At 41.4% G+C, this 21532-nt stretch overlaps 1 protein-coding gene across 20 annotated transcripts in view; it reads left to right on the plus strand.

The window, feature by feature from the left end:
- LOC121694270 overlaps positions 1 to 7493 on the plus strand; it is a 29472-nt gene extending 21979 nt beyond the window's left edge. For 18 of the 20 annotated variants that reach the window (XM_042074335.1, XM_042074334.1, XM_042074336.1 and 15 more), the window contains 2 exons: positions 7008 to 7109; positions 7207 to 7492. In XM_042074335.1, the coding sequence (XP_041930269.1) occupies positions 7008 to 7109; positions 7207 to 7421 (317 nt within the window). In that variant the 3' untranslated portion in view covers positions 7422 to 7492. Of the gene's footprint in view, positions 1 to 7007; positions 7110 to 7206 lie in introns of all 20 variants that reach the window. The other 2 variants (XR_006025714.1, XM_042074353.1) reach the window with 2 other exon arrangements.
- Positions 7494 to 21532: the final 14039 nt, after the last annotated feature.

The following is a 21532-nucleotide window of genomic DNA, read 5'->3' on the forward strand; positions in this document are numbered from 1 at the left end:
TGGACTTGTACTTTCAGAATAGATATTTATGCCAAATTTGTCTTTATAGGTGCCATACTAACTCTGTACGGACTCATATAGCCTACCCTAGGCCTGCCATACTATACACAATACTATTGAACTTTAAATTGTGTGGCTATGAAAACAATAAGTTGTGCATATTTAAAAGGGGGTAAAATGGACTCCTTATAACATATACTTTCAGAATACACATAGATATTTATACCAAGTTCGCCTTTGTAGTACCAGGCAATACCAAGTCTGTACCAAGTCACTAGGCCTTCTATTGACACACTGTTGAACTTCAAATAGTGTGGCTGTGAAAACAATAAGTTGTGCATATGTCAAAGGGGGGTGAAATGAAATCCTTATAACGTGTACTTTCAGTATATATATAGATATTTATACCAAGTTCGCCTTTTAGGTACCAGGCCATACTAACTCTCTACCGAGTCACATACTAAGCCTCACATTGACATACACTGTTGATCTTCAAATTGTGTGGCTCTGAAAACAATAAGTTGTGCATATGTAAAAGGGGGGTGAAATGAAATCCTTATAACGTGTACTTTCAGAATATATATATATATAGATATTTATACCAAATTTGCCTTTGTGGGTACCAGGCCATACTAAGTGTGTACCGAGTCATATACTAGTTCTGCCATTGACACACACTGTTGAACTTCAAATTGTGTGGCTCTGAAAACAATAAGTTGTGCATATGTAAAAGGGGGGTGAAATGAAATCCTTATAACGTGTACTTTCAGTATATATATAGATATTTATACCAAGTTCGCCTTTGTAGGTACCAGGCCATACTAACTCTCTACCGAGTCACATACTAAGCCTCACATTGACATACACTGTTGAACATCAAATTGTGTGGCTCTGAAAACAATAAGTTGTGCATATGTAAAAGGGGGGTGAAATGAAATCCTTATAACGTGTACTTTCAGAATATATATAGATATTTATACCAAATTTGCCTTTGTAGGTACCAGGCCCTGCTAAGTGTGTACCGAGTCACATACTAAGCCTCACATTGACACACACTGTTGAACATCAAATTGTGTGGCTCTGAAAACAATAAGTTGTGCATATGTAAAAGGGGGGTGAAATGAAATCCTTATAACGTGTACTTTCAGAATATATATATAGATATAGATATAGATATAGATATATAGATATATATATATAGATATATATAGATATATATAGAGATATATATATATATATATATATAGATATAGATAGATATTTATACCAAATTTGCCTTTGTGGGTACCAGGCCATACTAAGTGTGTACCGAGTCATATACTAGTTCTGCCATTGACACACACTGTTGAACTTCAAATTGTGTGGCTCTGAAAACAATAAGTTGTGCATATGTAAAAGGGGGGTGAAATGAAATCCTTATAACGTGTACTTTCAGTATATATATAGATATTTATACCAAGTTCGCCTTTTAGGTACCAGGCCATACTAACTCTCTACCGAGTCACATACTAAGCCTCACATTGACATACACTGTTGATCTTCAAATTGTGTGGCTCTGAAAACAATAAGTTGTGCATATGTAAAAGGGGGGTGAAATGAAATCCTTATAACGTGTACTTTCAGTATATATATAGATATTTATACCAAGTTCGCCTTTTAGGTACCAGGCCATACTAACTCTCTACCGAGTCACATACTAAGCCTCACATTGACATACACTGTTGATCTTCAAATTGTGTGGCTCTGAAAACAATAAGTTGTGCATATGTAAAAGTGGGGTGAAATGAAATCCTTATAACGTGTACTTTCAGTATATATATAGATATTTATACCAAGTTCGCCTTTGTAGGTACCAGGCCATACTAACTCTCTACCGAGTCACATACTAAGCCTCACATTGACATACACTGTTGAACTTCAAATTGTGTGGCTCTGAAAACAATAAGTTGTGCATATGTAAAAGGGGGGTGAAATGAAATCCTTATAACGTGTACTTTCAGAATATATATAGATATTTATACCAAATTTGCCTTTGTAGGTACCAGGCCCTGCTAAGTGTGTACCGAGTCACATACTAAGCCTCACATTGACACACACTGTTGAACTTCAAATTGTGTGGCTCTGAAAACAATAAGTTGTGCATATGTAAAAGGGGGGTGAAATGAAATCCTTATAACATGTACTTTCAGAATATATATATATATATATATATATATATATATATATATATATATATATATATATATATATATATATATATATATATATATATATATATATATAGATATATATATATAGATATATATACCAAATTTGCCTTTGTGGGTACCAGGCCATACTAAGTGTGTACCGAGTCATATACTAGTTCTGCCATTGACACACACTGTTGAACTTCAAATTGTGTGGCTCTGAAAACAATAAGTTGTGCATATGTAAAAGGGGGGTGAAATGAAATCCTTATAACGTGTACTTTCAGAATATATATAGATATTTATACCAAATTTGCCTTTGTAGGTACCAGGCCCTGCTAAGTGTGTACCGAGTCACATACTAAGCCTCACATTGACACACACTGTTGAACTTCAAATTGTGTGGCTCTGAAAACAATAAGTTGTGCATATGTAAAAGGGGGGTGAAATGAAATCCTTATAACGTGTACTTTCAGAATATGTATAGATATTTATACCAAATTCGCCTTTGTAGGTACCAGGCCATACTAAGTGTGTACCGAGTCATATACTAGTTCTGCCATTGACACACACTGTTGAACTTCAAATTGTGTGGCTCTGAAAACAATAAGTTGTGCATATGTAAAAGGGGGGTGAAATGAAATCCTTATAACGTGTACTTTCAGTATAATATATAGATATTTATACCAAGTTCGCCTTTGTAGGTACCAGGCCATACTAAGTGTGTACCGAGTCATATACTAGTTCTGCCATTGACACACACTGTTGAACTTCAAATTGTGTGGCTCTGAAAACAATAAGTTGTGCATATGTAAAAGGGGGGTGAAATGAAATCCTTATAACGTGTACTTTCAGAATATGTATAGATATTTATACCAAATTCGCCTTTGTAGGTACCAGGCCATACTAAGTGTGTACCGAGTCATATACTAGTTCTGCCATTGACACACACTGTTGAACTTCAAATTGTGTGGCTCTGAAAACAATAAGTTGTGCATATGTAAAAGGGGGGTGAAATGAAATCCTTATAACGTGTACTTTCAGTATAATATATAGATATTTATACCAAGTTCGCCTTTGTAGGTACCAGGCCATACTAACTCTCTACCGAGTCACATACTAAGCCTCACATTGACATACACTGTTGAACATCAAATTGTGTGGCTCTGAAAACAATAAGTTGTGCATATGTAAAAGGGGGGTGAAATGAAATCCTTATAACGTGTACTTTCAGAATATATATAGATATTTATACCAAATTTGCCTTTGTAGGTACCAGGCCATACTAAGTGTGTACCGAGTCATATACTAGTTCTGCCATTGACACACACTGTTGAACTTCAAATTGTGTGGCTCTGAAAACAATAAGTTGTGCATATGTAAAAGGGGGGTGAAATGAAATCCTTATAACGTGTACTTTCAGTATATATATAGATATTTATACCAAGTTCGCCTTTGTAGGTACCAGGCCATACTAAGTGTGTACCGAGTCATATACTAGTTCTGCCATTGACACACACTGTTGAACTTCAAATTGTGTGGCTCTGAAAACAATAAGTTGTGCATATGTAAAAGGGGGGTGAAATGAAATCCTTATAACGTGTACTTTCAGAATATATATATAGAGAGATAGAGATAGAGATACCAAATTTGCCTTTGTGGGTACCAGGCCATACTAAGTGTGTACCGAGTCATATACTAGTTCTGCCATTGACACACACTGTTGAACTTCAAATTGTGTGGCTCTGAAAACAATAAGTTGTGCATAAGTAAAAGGGGGGTGAAATGAAATCCTTATAACGTGTACTTTCAGTATAATATATAGATATTTATACCAAGTTCGCCTTTGTAGGTACCAGGCCATACTAAGTGTGTACCGAGTCATATACTAGTTCTGCCATTGACACACACTGTTGAACTTCAAATTGTGTGGCTCTGAAAACAATAAGTTGTGCATATGTAAAAGGGGGGTGAAATGAAATCCTTATAACGTGTACTTTCAGTATAATATATAGATATTTATACCAAGTTCGCCTTTGTAGGTACCAGGCCATACTAACTCTCTACCGAGTCACATACTAAGCCTCACATTGACATACACTGTTGAACATCAAATTGTGTGGCTCTGAAAACAATAAGTTGTGCATATGTAAAAGGGGGGTGAAATGAAATCCTTATAACGTGTACTTTCAGAATATATATAGATATTTATACCAAATTTGCCTTTGTAGGTACCAGGCCCTGCTAAGTGTGTACCGAGTCACATACTAAGCCTCACATTGACACACACTGTTGAACTTCAAATTGTGTGGCTCTGAAAACAATAAGTTGTGCATATGTAAAAGGGGGGTGAAATGAAATCCTTATAACGTGTACTTTCAGTATAATATATAGATATTTATACCAAGTTCGCCTTTGTAGGTACCAGGCCATACTAACTCTCTACCGAGTCACATACTAAGCCTCACATTGACATACACTGTTGAACATCAAATTGTGTGGCTCTGAAAACAATAAGTTGTGCATATGTAAAAGGGGGGTGAAATGAAATCCTTATACCGTGTACTTTCAGAATATATATAGATATTTATACCAAATTTGCCTTTGTAGGTACCAGGCCATACTAACTCTCTACCGAGTCACATACTAAGCCTCACATTGACATACACTGTTGAACATCAAATTGTGTGGCTCTGAAAACAATAAGTTGTGCATATGTAAAAGGGGGGTGAAATGAAATCCTTATAACGTGTACTTTCAGAATATATATATAGAGAGATAGAGATACCAAATTTGCCTTTGTGGGTACCAGGCCATACTAAGTGTGTACCGAGTCATATACTAGTTCTGCCATTGACACACACTGTTGAACTTCAAATTGTGTGGCTCTGAAAACAATAAGTTGTGCATATGTAAAAGGGGGGTGAAATGAAATCCTTATAACGTGTACTTTCAGTATATATATAGATATTTATACCAAGTTCGCCTTTGTAGGTACCAGGCCATACTAAGTGTGTACCGAGTCATATACTAGTTCTGCCATTGACACACACTGTTGAACTTCAAATTGTGTGGCTCTGAAAACAATAAGTTGTGCATATGTAAAAGGGGGGTGAAATGAAATCCTTATAACGTGTACTTTCAGAATATATATATAGAGAGATAGAGATACCAAATTTGCCTTTGTGGGTACCAGGCCATACTAAGTGTGTACCGAGTCATATACTAGTTCTGCCATTGACACACACTGTTGAACTTCAAATTGTGTGGCTCTGAAAACAATAAGTTGTGCATATGTAAAAGGGGGGTGAAATGAAATCCTTATAACGTGTACTTTCAGTATATATATAGATATTTATACCAAGTTCGCCTTTGTAGGTACCAGGCCATACTAAGTGTGTACCGAGTCATATACTAGTTCTGCCATTGACACACACTGTTGAACTTCAAATTGTGTGGCTCTGAAAACAATAAGTTGTGCATATGTAAAAGGGGGGTGAAATGAAATCCTTATAACGTGTACTTTCAGAATATGTATAGATATTTATACCAAATTCGCCTTTGTAGGTACCAGGCCATACTAACTCTCTACCGAGTCACATACTAAGCCTCACATTGACATACACTGTTGAACATCAAATTGTGTGGCTCTGAAAACAATAAGTTGTGCATATGTAAAAGGGGGGTGAAATGAAATCCTTATAACATGTACTTTCAGAATATATATAGATATTTAAACCAAATTTGCCTTTGTGGGTACCAGGCCATACTGTGTGTGTACCGAGTCATATACTAGGTCTGCCAGAGCTGTTGAGCTGAGAAAACTAAGTCTTGTTCCCCCTCAATATGGGGGTGAAATGACATCCCCCACATCATCAGCTTTCTGAAAATGTACAATTTATGCTGATTGAATCGCCCGGGCGGCCTACGGGCATCATCATGTGCCAACCGCGTCGTAAGCAAAGGTATGGTATAGTGACATTCAAGTTGTTGAGCTGAGAAAGCTAAGTCTTGTTGCCCCTCAACATGGGTGTGGTGGTGTTCCTGATGTGCCTGAGGGTGTGCCCGGGGGGTGTGGAGGTGTGCCTGGGGGGGTGTGGAAGTGTGTCTAGTGGGTGTGGAGGTGTGCCATGGTGAGCAATCAGAGTTGCACATTAGACTCAGCCCAAGCTTTCCCAGGTCATTACTAGTTTCTTGCCCGTGCTGTAGGAATTACATTATATTCAACTTTGTCATTGCACGAGTGGAATACCTGTAGCGACATGCAGTCTTACACCTGACCACTGGTGGTCACCAGTTTGAGAATGGAAGGGGTGGGGGGTTGTTCCTGTACTGTTGGACAGTCTTATGGCGGTTGTCACTATGTGCCCCCTGAACTGCTCTGTTTTGCATTTTGGAGGGATAAGCTTATGGTTGAAGGTACTCCCCATCTGCCACAGCTCATCATAGATGAGGTGTTTTTCAGGGTTATTTTCATTCTGTCCCCACTGCAACATGTAGATCAAGCAGGGTGTGACAAGGGGATACCCAGGAGGACTGTATTGCTGAAGGATTTTGTTTAACAAGCAGTGTGCAGAAGAATAGCAATACCCGAGAAGTGTGTTGTGATCTTGATACATCCTCAACACTTACACAACTCTCAAACCAGTTGAACAGGCAGCTGCTAAATAGAGACTACCTTAAAGCAGTACACCGGCGCATTTCTGTTGTATAGAATAAAATCCACCAATGTATTGCCTTCACTATGTGATTCTCAGATCAGCTTGGATTCTATGTGAATTAAGTTTTAACAATAACAATGTTCACCTTGTCATTCAGTACAAAAGCGGACACAGAGTGTTTTACGGCTAAATGAACGGGAAAGCAGTTCAGATGGAGACGACAGAAGAAAAAGTGTCCAGAAGAAAAAGTCCAAGACCAGTAAGGATATCCTATATGTTGTACAATAGACTTTAGTTGAATCACAATTACTGTCCATTTATATCCTAAGCTAATTTGTCATTCATTTCTTACTTAGTTCACAAGCCACAGAAGAGGAGGCCCTGGGAAACCGAGGAGATAGCTGCTGTGGAAAAACACATGAGAAACTTCATTTTGACCTGCAATGTTCCAAGAAAGTGTGACTGTGATAAGTGCCTTAAATCAGAGCCAGTTGCACTAAAAAATAGAGACTGGAAGGCACTCAAATTTTACATAAAAAATCGAATTACTGCACTGAAGAGGAAAATGTGAAATGAGGAAGGATGATAGACAGGAAAGAGATGAGAGGGGGTAGAGTTTGTGGGTACCATATAGAGAGGAGAGGGGGTAGAGTTTGGGGGTACCATATAGAGAGGAGAGGGTGTAGAGTTTGGGGGGGCATGGGGATAGTGTTGGGGGGAGGGGGGGGGCATGGAGAGAGAAGGAGAGACTGGGAGAAAGAGGGTGAGGGGATCGAGAGTGTGTTGGGGGGGGGGGCATGGGGATAGAGTGTTGGGGGGAGGGGGGGGGGGGGCATGGAGAGAGAAGGAGAGACTGGGAGAAAGAGGGTGAGGGGATCGAGAGTGTGTTGGGGGGGGGGGCATGGGGATAGAGTGTTGGGGGAGGGGGGGCATGGGGATAGAGTGTTGGGGGAGGGGGGGAATAGAGTGTTGGGGGGAGGGGGGGGCATGGAGAGAGAAGGAGAGACTGGGAGAAAGGGAGTGAGAGGGGATCGAGAGTGTGTTGGGGGGGGGGGGGGGGGGGGTTAAGCGAAGAGGGAGAGAAAGGGTTGAGAGTTTAATTGCACGCAATAGGACAGGGTTGAGGTGGGTTATACTAGACACAGATTTGTGCATAAATGCCGTCCACCGTTTCATGTGTCACAGCGGTCAGGTGTCTCATTTTATCTCAGATAAAGGCACCAACTCTATTGGGGCTGAACAGGAGTTGAGGGAAGCAGTTGCTGAGCTGCGCCATGAGAACATTCAGCAAGCTCTACTGCAGTGTGGTTCAACATGGTCTTAGAACCCCCCAGCTGCCTCTCACCATGGGGGCATCTATGTATATATATATATATATGAGAGAGGGAGAGCATAGCATAGCATAGCATACAAACCTGTCCTATAATGCCTGCAGCATACATAATCCAAACTGACTATCACCTAACTCTAATTTTATGACCGTAGGTAGGCCATATCACCTTCACGTTTAGACAGCAGTCAATCTGGGGTGCAGGTGTCTGACTGTTGGTCCTGTCTAGTGATGTCAGAACAGCTGTTCCCCAGAAGAATGATATACCTGAGAAGTGTGTTAAGATGTTCCTCAGAAGAATAGAAAGACCTGAAATGTGTGTTTAGGGCCCCCAGAAGGATAGTAAACCAGATGGTGTGTACGTATTGTCACCACAAAGCACTAAAAACCTGACCAGATCCCCACAAAGGAGGTTCTTGTCAGGTCAAAAACCTCTACTTTGTCTGATTGATAATTGGAAGTGACATATCTGTTCTATATCCACTCAAGGCTGCTGCCTGATTTTATTCAGTGTTGTATGTCCTTTAGAAAGGGTGGTTCCCACAATGCATGGCCTAGTCAGGTGGCCCCACAAGGGCATAAAGACAAGTATGTGTGTGTGTGTGTGTGTGTGAATGTTGTAATGGGGTTTGGTTGTGGGGCCCAGGAGACCCCCTGATCTGGTTTTCCTCTGGTCTGGTGCTCTGACTCTGTAAGCACTGGGGCCTGGTGTCGTTCCCAGAGCCAGTGGTGCTTGATGGACCGTGTCCTGGAGGGGTCTGTTTGGCTCACCTGTGACGTCTTGGCTCTCTCTGTCTTTGTTTGGTGTGGTGTCTCGTTTTCCTATCCCTGGTTGCTTCACTGCCTTGTATATCGGTTCCATCTTTTCTCTTACTCTCTCTTTCCATTTTTTGCCTTCTCACCTGTGCTTCTCTCACCCAATGTCCTTCATGTGTCCCTCTCAGTTAAGCTGTTTTTGTGCAGTGTCTATTCTGCAACTATAGCATCCTGCTCTTCTCATACTTCTACATACTTCTCTGTTTTCTCATTTTTACTCTCTCAGCCAAACTCAGTCTCAGTCTCAGTTTCATCTCAAACACTCACTTCCAGAAACCACATAAGTCATTTGGAATGACCTGGTAATCAAGCTAGTGAACAACAAATCTATCCATTCTTTCCTCCCTCTCACGTCTGTGTGCAAGTTTGTGATGGAAATATCATTTTTGACAGGCATCCATCCCAGACATCTAATCTTTTCCGTTCAGTATTTCTTTGCCTCTGATGGGAAAAAACCTGTGGAAGCTTGCTGAAAATATGAAATCAGTTTTCTATGAATTTCTCAGCCCGAAAAACCCTGCCTGCCAATACGCAAACAGACAAATGCCTTATAGAGTTGCTCAGCAGCTCCTACTGGGAAAGCGGACTCAGAACATACCCTGACTTGGCCGAAACACTTCTTGTCTGTTTGTTGAAGTCTCCAAGAAAGCACGGGGAGAGGGCAGGAGGATAAGAAGTGCAAAAGGTTAGTTTTCCTGCGAGAAACAATATGAAAGCAAGAAAAAAAATGCATATTAGGGGGGAATCAGGATAGGCGGGCACTTCCTCACGACCCCCAACCCCCCTGAAGATGGAAAAAAAAACATGAGAGGCGAAAAACAAGGGGTGAGAGGGCAGAAAGGTCTGTGGTGGGTCAGTCATGGCAGGGTAAGAGGAAGGGAAGCACTGTGGAGGCCCTTTGCCAAAGCCAGTTATGATGATGATGAGGGGGGGACGTGGGGGGTCACCCATGCCAGCTTGTTGGCAGAGGCCCTGTGCCAGGCCAGCATGTGATGGCATGTGCGCATGAACAATCATGACCTATCTCTATTCAATTAAAGGTGAGGTCTGCTATTCTGATCCAATACACGTTTTTTGTAAAATTCAGCAAATCGCTCCCTACGTTCCTCTAGAATTCCATTCATTGTGTGATGTTTGTACACATTCTTGACTTTGTGTAACAGTGTAAGTAGTATTACTGTATATTGTGCAAATAGTGGACATAACACATAAAGAAATGGTACACATTTCCAAGCAATCAGCATGTTGCTTCAGTGGGAGGGGTGATTAGAGCTGAAATATCAACAATGTTGAACTGTGGACAGTACCTTTAACCTCCAATAAGAGGAAAGAGGTACTGATGCACTGTACAATATAACCTGTTATTTTCAGAATGCTCTGAACATTAATATTTGTCATTTGATAAATGAGAATGGTCAGTGTAGGTCAGTGATTTGTAGCATGTGATTGACTGTTTGTGGTTTGAAAATGACGTTGTTACCAAATGAATAGCAATGACAGTGTAAACAGGATCTCTAAAATGGTGTTGTGTGTAAATTATGGGATGGTTGAATACATGCATGCTAAAAACAGACCAAGTCACTGGAACGGTGTTCTATTACCTACCACGGGTAGGCCATTGAAAACTGGTTGTTTATGTTTTGTGTTTCCTTTTCTTGAGATAAACACAGTCTAAGTTGATTGCACATGTAGCAGTCGTACCCTCTAGCCATTGTTCCATGGCCTACATCTGATGGTGCCCTAACCCAGCAGGAGAATCAATGGCATGCAGTCAGTCCTCATTGATGTCACACATGAAGTCATATCACATTTATTTATATAAACCGTCTTAAAACAACATGTGTTTAAATCAAAGTACTCTTCATCTGAGGTAAATAAACACAACACGTGGCAAAGAAAATGTGTGTGAATCAAGGAATACAACTTAAAAAGCCTCCAAAGAAAACACATAAAAAGTGAAAAGAATAAAAGGTAAAAAAGAAGCAAAACATGATCTGTAGTTTTGGAACGCATTTGTGGTAAGGCAGAGAGTATTGCCATGGCCCGCCACAGCCTTGGTGCTTTATACACTCAACCATTCCTTAGTTGTCAGCTCAGCATCACATGGCACTCCATGGGAGTGCAGTTCCAGTCACATTCGTCTGTCAGTTCCCACAGCTCCAATATCAACACTCTGGTTTGTAGTCCAGGGCCTAGTAGATCACAGTGGTAGTAGCAAAGAATGCTTCCCAGCACTGCTTTTGACAAACACGGTGGTAATCCCAAACATCTCTGGGCGTACTCATTGACTGTTGACTTTTTAGGCTGTTGATGTAGTAATTTCACACATCTTTAGAGGCCGCCACATTGCTGCAGCCCTACAACTTGGGAGCACTTGGAAGCTCATTTTAGTTTATTTGACAAGCTCCAAACAAATCACATGGAGATTTTCCACTTAACATCCCAAAAATGAATTTCTTTCTGTAATATGAGTGCTGGTTCTCTGCACTCAGAGGAGTTTATCTTTTCTTCAGGGGATGCCTAGCCTGGTCTCTGGACCACCACCAGAGGAGATTATCTCCCTCTTAACATTCAGTAGAACAATACCCTGGAACAAGTCCCTGCGCTTTTCAAATACAGTCTGCCACTGCATTTCCGCACATGAAAGGAATGCTCAAAATCTTCCAGGTTGTGCAGTTCTCAAGATGGAGCTTTTAGGATATGCCATTTTGGCATGATGCTTAGCTTGATTTGGCTTTAGTTAGTAGTTATTCATTTTGAGCCATGAGAGAAAAAGCTACTTTGAGTTTCCCTGCAATCTCTTTTGGGTGTAGAATATATCCTGGGAAATCTTGTGGAATATCCCTCAATTGTTACTCATTCTTAGCATTCACCTTCCTCCAACTCCTGTTCTTTTTCAACTGGTGAAGTCATATTTATCTGTATAACCTATATAAAAGCATCATATTGTCTGCCAAATGGCTGTACAGATTGGGATAAAAAGACAGTGAAAACATCCAAGAAATCCAGACAGTTGGCCTAGACCAGAGCCATAAAGAGAGTTGCGACACTCTTTGATGTTGCTGCTACGCAATCAACATTGGAGGAATATCTATTCAGTGCAGGCAATGTAGGTCTCTCTCACTGTTTCCAGACACTGTTGTTCCATGTACACTGTAAATAAATTCTTTCAAAGCAACACCTTTTTTTGGTGAACCCTCTAAATGATTCCATGGCAGACTGGCCTCCTACACAAGAACTTCCATCTTCTCTGGTTTAAACTGCTCCAATTTGCAATGGGTAATCGGTATCCCAGTATATTCTCGTTGCTGCTGCATGAAGGCTGTCTGCAGAGCTTGTTGTGATATGAAATTAGAGCCCTAGGTGTGTATAATAGGAACAATTTCCTTGGGCTAACAGAGACTAGTTTTGACTCTCCACAGCCTGACATTAAACTCTTTTTCCTGGGCTACCCACAGCTGTTGGAAATCCTCCAGTCTGACCACAGCATTTTGCAGGAGTACCAAGGCTTAATAATGCAAACTCAATTGTGGTCACTGTTGTTTAAAAAGTGGCAGGTGTGTTCAGCTGCAAATGCAAGTCAATTACTGAAGGGTTTATATCTATTGTATTTATATTGGCAGAACGTGAATATTTCCTTTGTGGCACAAAGGAATCCCTGAGCTTGTTATCCATTACCATATCTTAACAGATCCCCCAGAAAACATTTAAAGAGTGGGATGGGATTACATGGTCTACAGACGAGTCATTGACCCCACAGTCCAAAGAAGTATTTTTGAGATGGTTTATTGTTTCTTACTCTCCCCTGTAAGATTAATTTGTTTTGCATTTGAGTGCCTGTTTCAAAACATGTTGGCCAGTGCAGTTGGCTGTTACTTTTAATTATCAGCCCAGTTGTGTCCTTCCGGAGTGGGTCTTTGATGGCGTCAGGACCATCGTTTCTACATGAAGGGTTCAGATGCAAAAGCCTCTAAATGCCACCTACGTCAAAAATGAGATAAAGATGGTGAGTGAATGCTCTCCTCACATAGTATACGTTAATCAAATAATTTAACTTCCAAACCCACTAAATAACACTCTCCTCCTGGTCTGAAATATCAATTTCTATGCAAAAACCTATAGGAACCGGATTTTAAATGCTCATTTAAAAGAAATGTGGTCAGATGGATTTAGAGGGTTTTGCATCTGAACTCTTCACATGTTTCCTGAGTATCTCTTTTTGTGTGTGTGTGTGTGTGTGTGTGTGTGTGTGTGTGTGTGTGTGTACTGGTGCATTTAAATGTCCGGCTTGTCCAAATGTACTGTACCCTGCAGGTCTCCGCAGCTGTGTCCAGAGTGTAGCCTTAAATGTCTAGCCATTAATCTAATTTGTGGCTGGCATACGTTGTAATTGGTGTCACAATGCAAAGGATTGTCTGCAGGCCAACAAAGATTCCTCAGTCCATGGAGAGAAGAGGTTGATGTTGCCAGAGGGCATTTTTGTTTTCACTCTGTGTTCCTGTGTCCAGTTTGTCCACATTCTCTAGTTTTTCAGGTTTATCTATTTGATTATCTTTGAAGCATAATTGGCTTGATTTTATAAACTGTGATAAAATTAGAATCTTGGTGTGCGTTACATCTCTCCTCCATAAAATTACTATCAATGCTATCAATGCCGCTAACGATGTGATCAAAACAGCACTCCTTGTGCTTGGTCAGCGTGGGACTAGAGGGGCTGCATAGACAGTTATTGTGACTTCATAACATGCTGCAGAAATGCAGACCAGGGAAGACAAAAAAAGAGTGAGAGAAAGAGAGAAGGAGAGCCAGAGAGAGGTTTAGAGAGAGAGAAATACAGTGGACAAGTCTGACAGAGAGAAAGGAAAAGAAAAAAAGAGAGACAGAAATGAAGAAAGAGAGTGAAAGAGAAACAGGCAGCCACTGGATGACTATCGTCTCATTTCCACCGACTACGACTCGGTTTGGCTCCATTTAAAGCACGGTACACCAACGACTGCAATAGCCCATCACACGTCACTATCTACTACAAATACACTGATGACACCGACATAGTTGGATTACTCAACAACAACAACAACTGAATTTTTCTTCTTTCTTGAATTTCCCCTGGGGATCAATAAAGTATCTATCTATCTATCAACTCCATCACAGCGTATCAGGACTCAGTTTCACAGTTTAACTCAACTTCAAGGAACATGTCACTGCCATCCATAAACGTACACACAACAAAGACTACATGTCGCAAACTGAAAGCCCACTCTGTTGCCCCCCAACTCCTGCTCCTACTTTACAAAAGCATCACCCAACCCACCCTGCTGTACTGTTGTTTTTTACACAATGCTAACCGCCACCTGCAAAAACAAACTCACTAAAATCACATATATTGCCTCCAAGATAATCAGTCTCCCCACACCCAGCCTATCTGACACGAATGGCATAGCCATACACACCTAGCACATACAATAGCAGCTGACACAGACCATCCACTGAACCAATTCTTCACACTACTTCCATCCGGCCGCAGATACAGAGCACTGAACTGGACTAAAGCGACTTTTAAAAAAAAGTTTTGTCCCCACCACCATCACATTGCTGAACAAGCTGTGATAGTGCCGCCACCACCACCCCAGTTGCCTGTAGTTTTCACACTGGACGTGTCTATGTGGGTGTCTTAATGTGATGTGTCTTTTTTTTGTGTCTTTTAATGTGATGTGTCTTTTTTTTTTTGCGCTGAATGAGGATGGGTAATGCTGTGTGGATGAGATATTATGTCAAATGGGTGGATGAGATATAATGTGTTACATGTTATATGTGTTGCTGTGCTATGGAACATGAAAGAAGATGTGTGGAAATGATTATCCCTATGAGACAATAAAGACTATATATCTATCTATCTATCTATCCCTTGTGTGGTGGTAATAAAAAAGAATATGCAGTACTTCTTTGAAGCAACTTGCACATGAATCTGTATTTTGTTGGGACATAGCATGTAGTGATTGTACAAGAGTATGCCACACAAGTCATTTACTCCCATTCAAACTCCATAGACAGGCAGACTGCTTCTGTCAACGACTGTACACCCATACCATACCAAGACCAAATAATCTTGGTACCCCAACGGAGGGGTAGCCAAAATGGAGCTCGGCATGGCTCAGTTTATTTGCTACGGTTCGCAACGTTTGCCAATGGGGACAAAAATAATTGTTGTGCCGTGCAGTACCGTGCAGTTGGTGCAAATGCCCCATATGTGTGAGCGCCTGGCATTTGGTGCTTGGAATGGTGCTTCTAACAGATGTGTTTGTTGACAGATCCTCTCCCCATTGAGACGGCAGCAGGAATGCTGCTCCAAGTATTGCGATCTGGTTTTGGTCGACGTGATCAATCACCTTCAACCGTCGCGTCAAGACCTCCCTGCACCTGCAGCTAGAGGTGGAGAAACAGACAGAGGGAGAGAAAGAGTGAGACAGAGAGAGAGAGAGAGAGAAGAGAGATGAAGAGTTTAAATCAAATTAGAAAAAGGGAAATCAAGAGAGGGGGAGTTTCCTCACCCCCTCTCCTTTCTCTCCTTATGTATGTGAGCACTAGACAGGAGAGGTCAGCTGGCAAAATGTTGATTGTCAGTGTCGTTCAGCGTTATTGGTGACAGCTCTGACATGTAAAAGCAAACAGAAACAGCTCTCAGTCTCAGTCTGGCACCGGTCTATGATTGGTGCGATATCCTTCTTTTTATGTGAGCGCAGACGGAATGCTGGATAGGTCATTCACAGGGACGCCGTCCAAGAAGTCATTCAGACTGACACTTTTACATCAGCTTAATGGATGGACATTGGCCCGCCTGCTAAAGTTTAATCACATGGAAAATATCAAACAGAACACAGATTTAAAACTCCAACAGAGTCACCAACCCCTGAGAAAAGGGGTTCATTGAAGAATACCATTTTGATTCATCAGTCGACATCTTGAGCATGTCAGTGAATTATTTGGGCTATTTAGAGATGTGTTGAAATCCTGGAGTCAAGTTGATGTAGGCTAATGTCAGTTTATAGGGTGAGAAAATGTGGGAGTGCCTGAGACTACCCGCCATTTTTTGAAGCAATGAATAAAAATATCTTTCTATAGTTTTTTGCTATCAGAGATTGGCAGTTTTGTAGTACAATTATTTATATTTGACATTATTATCTATATCTAAAATGACAAAACAAATCATTTGTATATTGTTAGGGTGGCATATGATGCATCTAAAAACCACATTATCACCTTATGCCAGGTTTGCTTATGGTAAGCATATTCTGTATATTTAAAGTCTTAAAAAATTATGTTTTCATCTACCCTCTTGTTTGGAGTTCAAACCAAATATCTAAAGCAGTGATGAAGCCCAGTCATTGTTTATATTGTTAACCATATATTTGCTGCTAAGGTAGCACTTGCCCTCTAATACCGTGTTGGCGCGATAATCAGGACACTGGGGAGTGTATAGCCTCCATGCGGTGGTACACATGGGCCTATAAGCTTCCCCACTGAGGTGCTGCCTCTTCATACGGATCCAATCAGCCAGTCCGTCTCCATGTGAGCAGAGTGACCTCTGGAGATGGTGCCCTTCATGTGGGTCTGGAGCTGAGAACGGTTTCATGTGTTTCCTTGTGTTTACGTTTGGACCACATGAAGAGTTCCAAGTGGGAAAGTGATGTAATGTATTTGTGTCTGCACTGTAAAGGGGCATCCTACTGATGATTACAGACAGCTGTATGGTATAGGGGCAGTTTGGACATTTCTGTTCTGTTCTAAACTATATTATGCACAGTTGCCATTGTTTGATAAGACCCCTCAAATCAAATGCAATGAAGATGGAATTAAAGATCTGAGGGTTACCTTAGACTGGAAGTTATACAATTGCATAATAAATATTGCACTTAAAACAATATACTGTATGTGTCATAATAAAATAAGGTTAAGAGAGATGAGAGAGAATATTATTCCCCTTCTCTGGGTTTTTACCCAACCCAGAATCTATAGCATCTTATTGTATGGACACAGTTATGGAAAGAGCTCACCAAGGCCGAAGGAACACTTAGACGTCTGAGTTCCCCTACTGTCTACCATCTCAAAGTAATTAGATTTGGGGGTGATGGCCAGAGTAGGCAGGTAGTGAATGTAGAGGTTGTGTAGAGGTGATTGTTGTGTCTATAGCTTAAGCTTAAGTAAAAAAGAAACATGGAAATGTGAATCACAAAGCTGTACAAAGTTTTGTGTGTTATGAGTGTGTTGTGACTTTGCCTAAAAGCACATATGCTTGACAAGCAAACAGGCTATAATATATGTGTTTACAAGTCATCTCTTTGTGTGTGTGTGTGTGTGTGTGTGTGTGTGTGTGTGTGTGTGCACGCGCTTGTGTGTGTGTGTGGACAAGAATGCAAGTCATTGTGTTGGGTCAGCTGGGAAAGGATTCCATGGTCTGGTCTCAACGTTTCTCATCGTTGTCCTCTTTCCGATCCTTTCATTAGAGTACTAGAGAAATAGCCTTCTCATTAGAATGCTTGCATTCTATTTGCTCTATATCCATTGCTTGCACTGATTTGTCCAGAGTTGTCCAGAGAGAAGCTGTTCAACTCTGGCTCAAACATCTGTTTCAGATTTCCATGTCCCCTGTCCCTATGTTATCCATAGCAGTACCATATAAATATGGAAGTACTGAGGAAGAAAAAAAGAGGAGAGCCCCCCCCCCCCATACACACACACACATACATACACACACACACACACACACACACACACTGTCTAAAAACAATCTTGGATGGAGGTTTGATCATAACAGCACAAGTGGGATGTTATGATGAAATGTCACTTGTACTTACTGCCATCTGATTCAAGGCTCTTTGGGACCTTTTTGATCTTAGAGGCTTTTTCAAGGGAGTTATCCTCCATCCTGGGGTGGAGGGTATTTTGTTTTTGTAAGCTCTTTTAAGATCTTACATAGAATATTTCCTATAGTAGACAAGTGTTATTTTTGAGATATGTGCAACCTTCTTAGTACTGGTAAAAGTTGGGAACAGGACTTTTTCATAAAAAAAAAAATTCCCAAGCTGAATTTTGAGTTTTTGACCATCTAATTAGGATAAACAAAATGGCTGCCAAAATTAGCAATTTTGCACAATTAAGATAAAAAGTCTTGTTCCCAACTTTTACTAAGAAATGCCTCTAGAGCCATATACAAGGACTTTCTCTTGAAATAGCACTTGTCTACAGCGAAAAACCTGTAGCCCAAGAACTTAAAAAAAACCTCCAGAACTTAAATCTGCTTTGAGACCTCTTCAAAGAACTTCTAGAAATGCCATGGATTGTTGATGTGATAGCTTTTAGATACATCTCTAATTGCTTGTGACTGATCGGGAACAGTTGGATTGAGATGGTGTGGTTGTTTCCATCCTGTACACAGAATGTGGGGCCTTAAGAACTGAGAATGATTTGAGAGCATGTCATCTCAAAACGCGCTTTGATGTCAAACTCAAGTCCCAGTCAACACCAACACTCAGTTGAACGCAAACCCTCTGCACCCTCTACCCATGTGGGTTTCCCGCCATGTTATGAATTGGACGCTCGCTCCCCACGCAAGAACCATTACATCTGGAGCCTTCAGGCCTTCTCCAGGCCACACAGACGTGCCCTTGTGCGGTCTGGAGACATTGTGAGGCTCTCGCATGGTTCTTATGAAGACTGGGTGACCAGGTATCATGTGACGGGGGAGGCCGGGATACAATGGGCACTTTGTGTCGACGACCGCAGAAGCAAACTATAGCCCCCGGTCCATCTTGCACCAGCAGCGGAGCATGCTGCCCCCGAATGGCAACAGCATGCGTTTAATGAGGCCGATTAGGAGATGCAATCAAAAGGGACCTGCCAGTTAGAGAGAGAGTGGCAGAGTTGGGAGCTGAGATGATTAATGGTAACGTTTGGCTGATTATTCCCTGTCGCCTCAGCGCTGCTCTATCTGATCCGTAAACTGGAGTCTGGAGAGTGCTGGGAGTGGAGCATTTGGGGAAAAGATAACAGATCTGGAGATCTGGGTGCTTGTTTTTTTTTTTTTTTTTTTTTGGTCATAGATGATAAGAAGGTGTACAAGAGTGTCAGACTGTCACTAATATCACTAGTGAAGAAAACAAAATTAGTGACTGCAAACAAGAAGAAAAAAGGGAAGGACAGACCTTCATCCTGGTTAGAACTGAGTATCCCACATTGTGAAAAGCACAAAGCAAAGAAACATAAAGTGTGTGGACTTCCCACATTGTGAAAAACACAAAGCAAAGAAACATAAAGTATGTGAACTATTTGGGGCAATTGTAGGCCTAGGCAAAGATGACAGCATGCTGTTGGGGGCAATTATCAACAATGTTGACACAGGACTTTGAGTCACCTGCAATAGGCTCCAACCTTGTAAAGACCCTACCCTCCTCCTCCTTCACACATCCCCTTGACTATCTTCCTCATTTATCTGACTGAAGCAGTATCCTGGTAGCTGAGCCACTGACAGGCTTGATCCTAGAATTCCCAGTATTCCCAGGACTGGTCAATAGGTCATCAGTCACAGTTAGTAATTTCTCCCTGAAGATTTATTTTTAAGTTTAAGTTATTTTATCAGTGCGTCTTTTCACCCTGAGTTGAATCCCTGACCTCTACTGGTGCCAGAGCTATGTTTTCTCCTTCGGTTGCTACCAGCTTAGTAAACACAGAATAATTCTTAGAATAGATTAAAGCACAGCCAAATTACATCTATATTTCCTATTGACACTTAGTCATTACATTTTAAAAGCACCCCCTCCAGAGCATGTGATCATGATTTAAGCTCTCCATGCGTAGGTCTATTTGTGTATGTGTGTTTGCTTGTGTATGTGTGCGTGTGTGTGTATGTGTGCGTGTGTGTGTGTGTGTGTGTGTGTGTGTGCGTGTGGGGGGTGGGAGGTTGGGTTCTGAGCTGAGCCCTGATTGCCCTTTATTTGGCCTGGGAGCTCCTCTTCCTTCAGCATGTTTTGACACGGTCCGAGGCTCACTGCTTGTGCAGTGCTGTGGCATCTTGACCCAGCCACCCCTACCCAGCGTGCTCTGGTGAGGGATGAGGTGTGAACAAAATGTGACTGGCCGGGTCAAAGGTCACCAGACGATTCCTCTGCTTTTGTGGCAGGCTGTGCCAGTGCAGGCAGTAAAGATTTGTGGGGTGGACTGGCTGTGGACAGAGGTGGGGGTTTGGGCATTGGGGGGCGTTGTTTGCGGGGAAGCTGGACAGCAGGGGTGTGTGGGGAGCTGAGTGCATGGGATAGGGGGCACTCTGATAGTAGTACATTCCTGAGGAGCGTGCTCAGGGGTAGGAGCACAGTGGAGGGCCGTTTAGGGAAGAGCCATGGGGGATTGTTTCACTGTGGTCAGATGCTTGTGTTTAATTGCTTACATGTGGACTCTGTGACGTGTGTGAGGGTTAGCCACCATTGTTTACTGTGTGATACTGCATAATTTGATAGGTCTTCACTGAAGCATGGCTACACATACATGCATGTCAAGCCCTGATTTATCGAAACCAAGAGTTTTATAGGAGTTTGAGACCTTCAGGAGGTTTATGTGGCTTGCTGAGATAATATATACAGCCTTTTACAGTGATATATGTTCAGCAGTAGCTTATCTTGTGTCCAGTGGCACTACATTTATCACCAAACAGCATTTTGAGTCCACTTGAGAATAATACTGTGATAACTCTACAGACCTCGATCTCCGTAAATCACATTTCCCTAATCCAGATCATGATTGAGTTATGAACCTTATTGCAAAGTTGGAATGGACTTTTGGGAGATGTACTGACCAAAACAAACCTCTTGGGCAAACAATTAGTACAGTGACAATATGTATTTAATGCAAACTTGTTCTTGTTCTGGTCATTTACTCAGGCATTTACCAGAGTTTGGGACAGTAATTTTACACAAAAGTTTCTTTGTCCATACATCTGTCAAACAAACCTTCAAAATCTTACACGCAGTTATAAGTGTAAGTAAGTATATATACTCTTTTGATCCCGTGAGGGAAATTTGGTCTCTGCATTTAACCCAATCCGTGAATTAATGAAACACACTCAGCACACAGTGAACACAGTGAACACACAGTGAACACACAGTGAGGTGAAGCACACACTAATCCCGGCGCAGTGAGCTGCCTGCAACAACAGTGGTGCTCGGGGAGCAGTGAGGGGTTAGGTGCCTTGCTCAAGGGCACTTCAGCCGTGCCTACTGGTCGGGGTTCGAACCGGCAACCCTGCAGTTACAAGTCTGAAGCGCTAACCAGTAGGCCACGGCTGCCCCTCATACACATATTGGTATATAATCTCAATTACTGTAGCTGTAAAACAGAATATTTAGTTGACAGTGATATTTGTCTTGTGGTGTTGCCGCAAATTACTGATTTGAAATTACTGACTAAGACCTATTAAGAATAATGGAAGACTAATATGCTGTTAACAAATACCACATATAGTCTTGTCTTGTCTTTTGTGCCTTTAGGCA

This window comes from Alosa sapidissima, chromosome 20, assembly GCF_018492685.1.
Source record: "Alosa sapidissima isolate fAloSap1 chromosome 20, fAloSap1.pri, whole genome shotgun sequence".
NCBI classification, from domain to species: Eukaryota; Metazoa; Chordata; class Actinopteri; order Clupeiformes; family Clupeidae; genus Alosa; species Alosa sapidissima.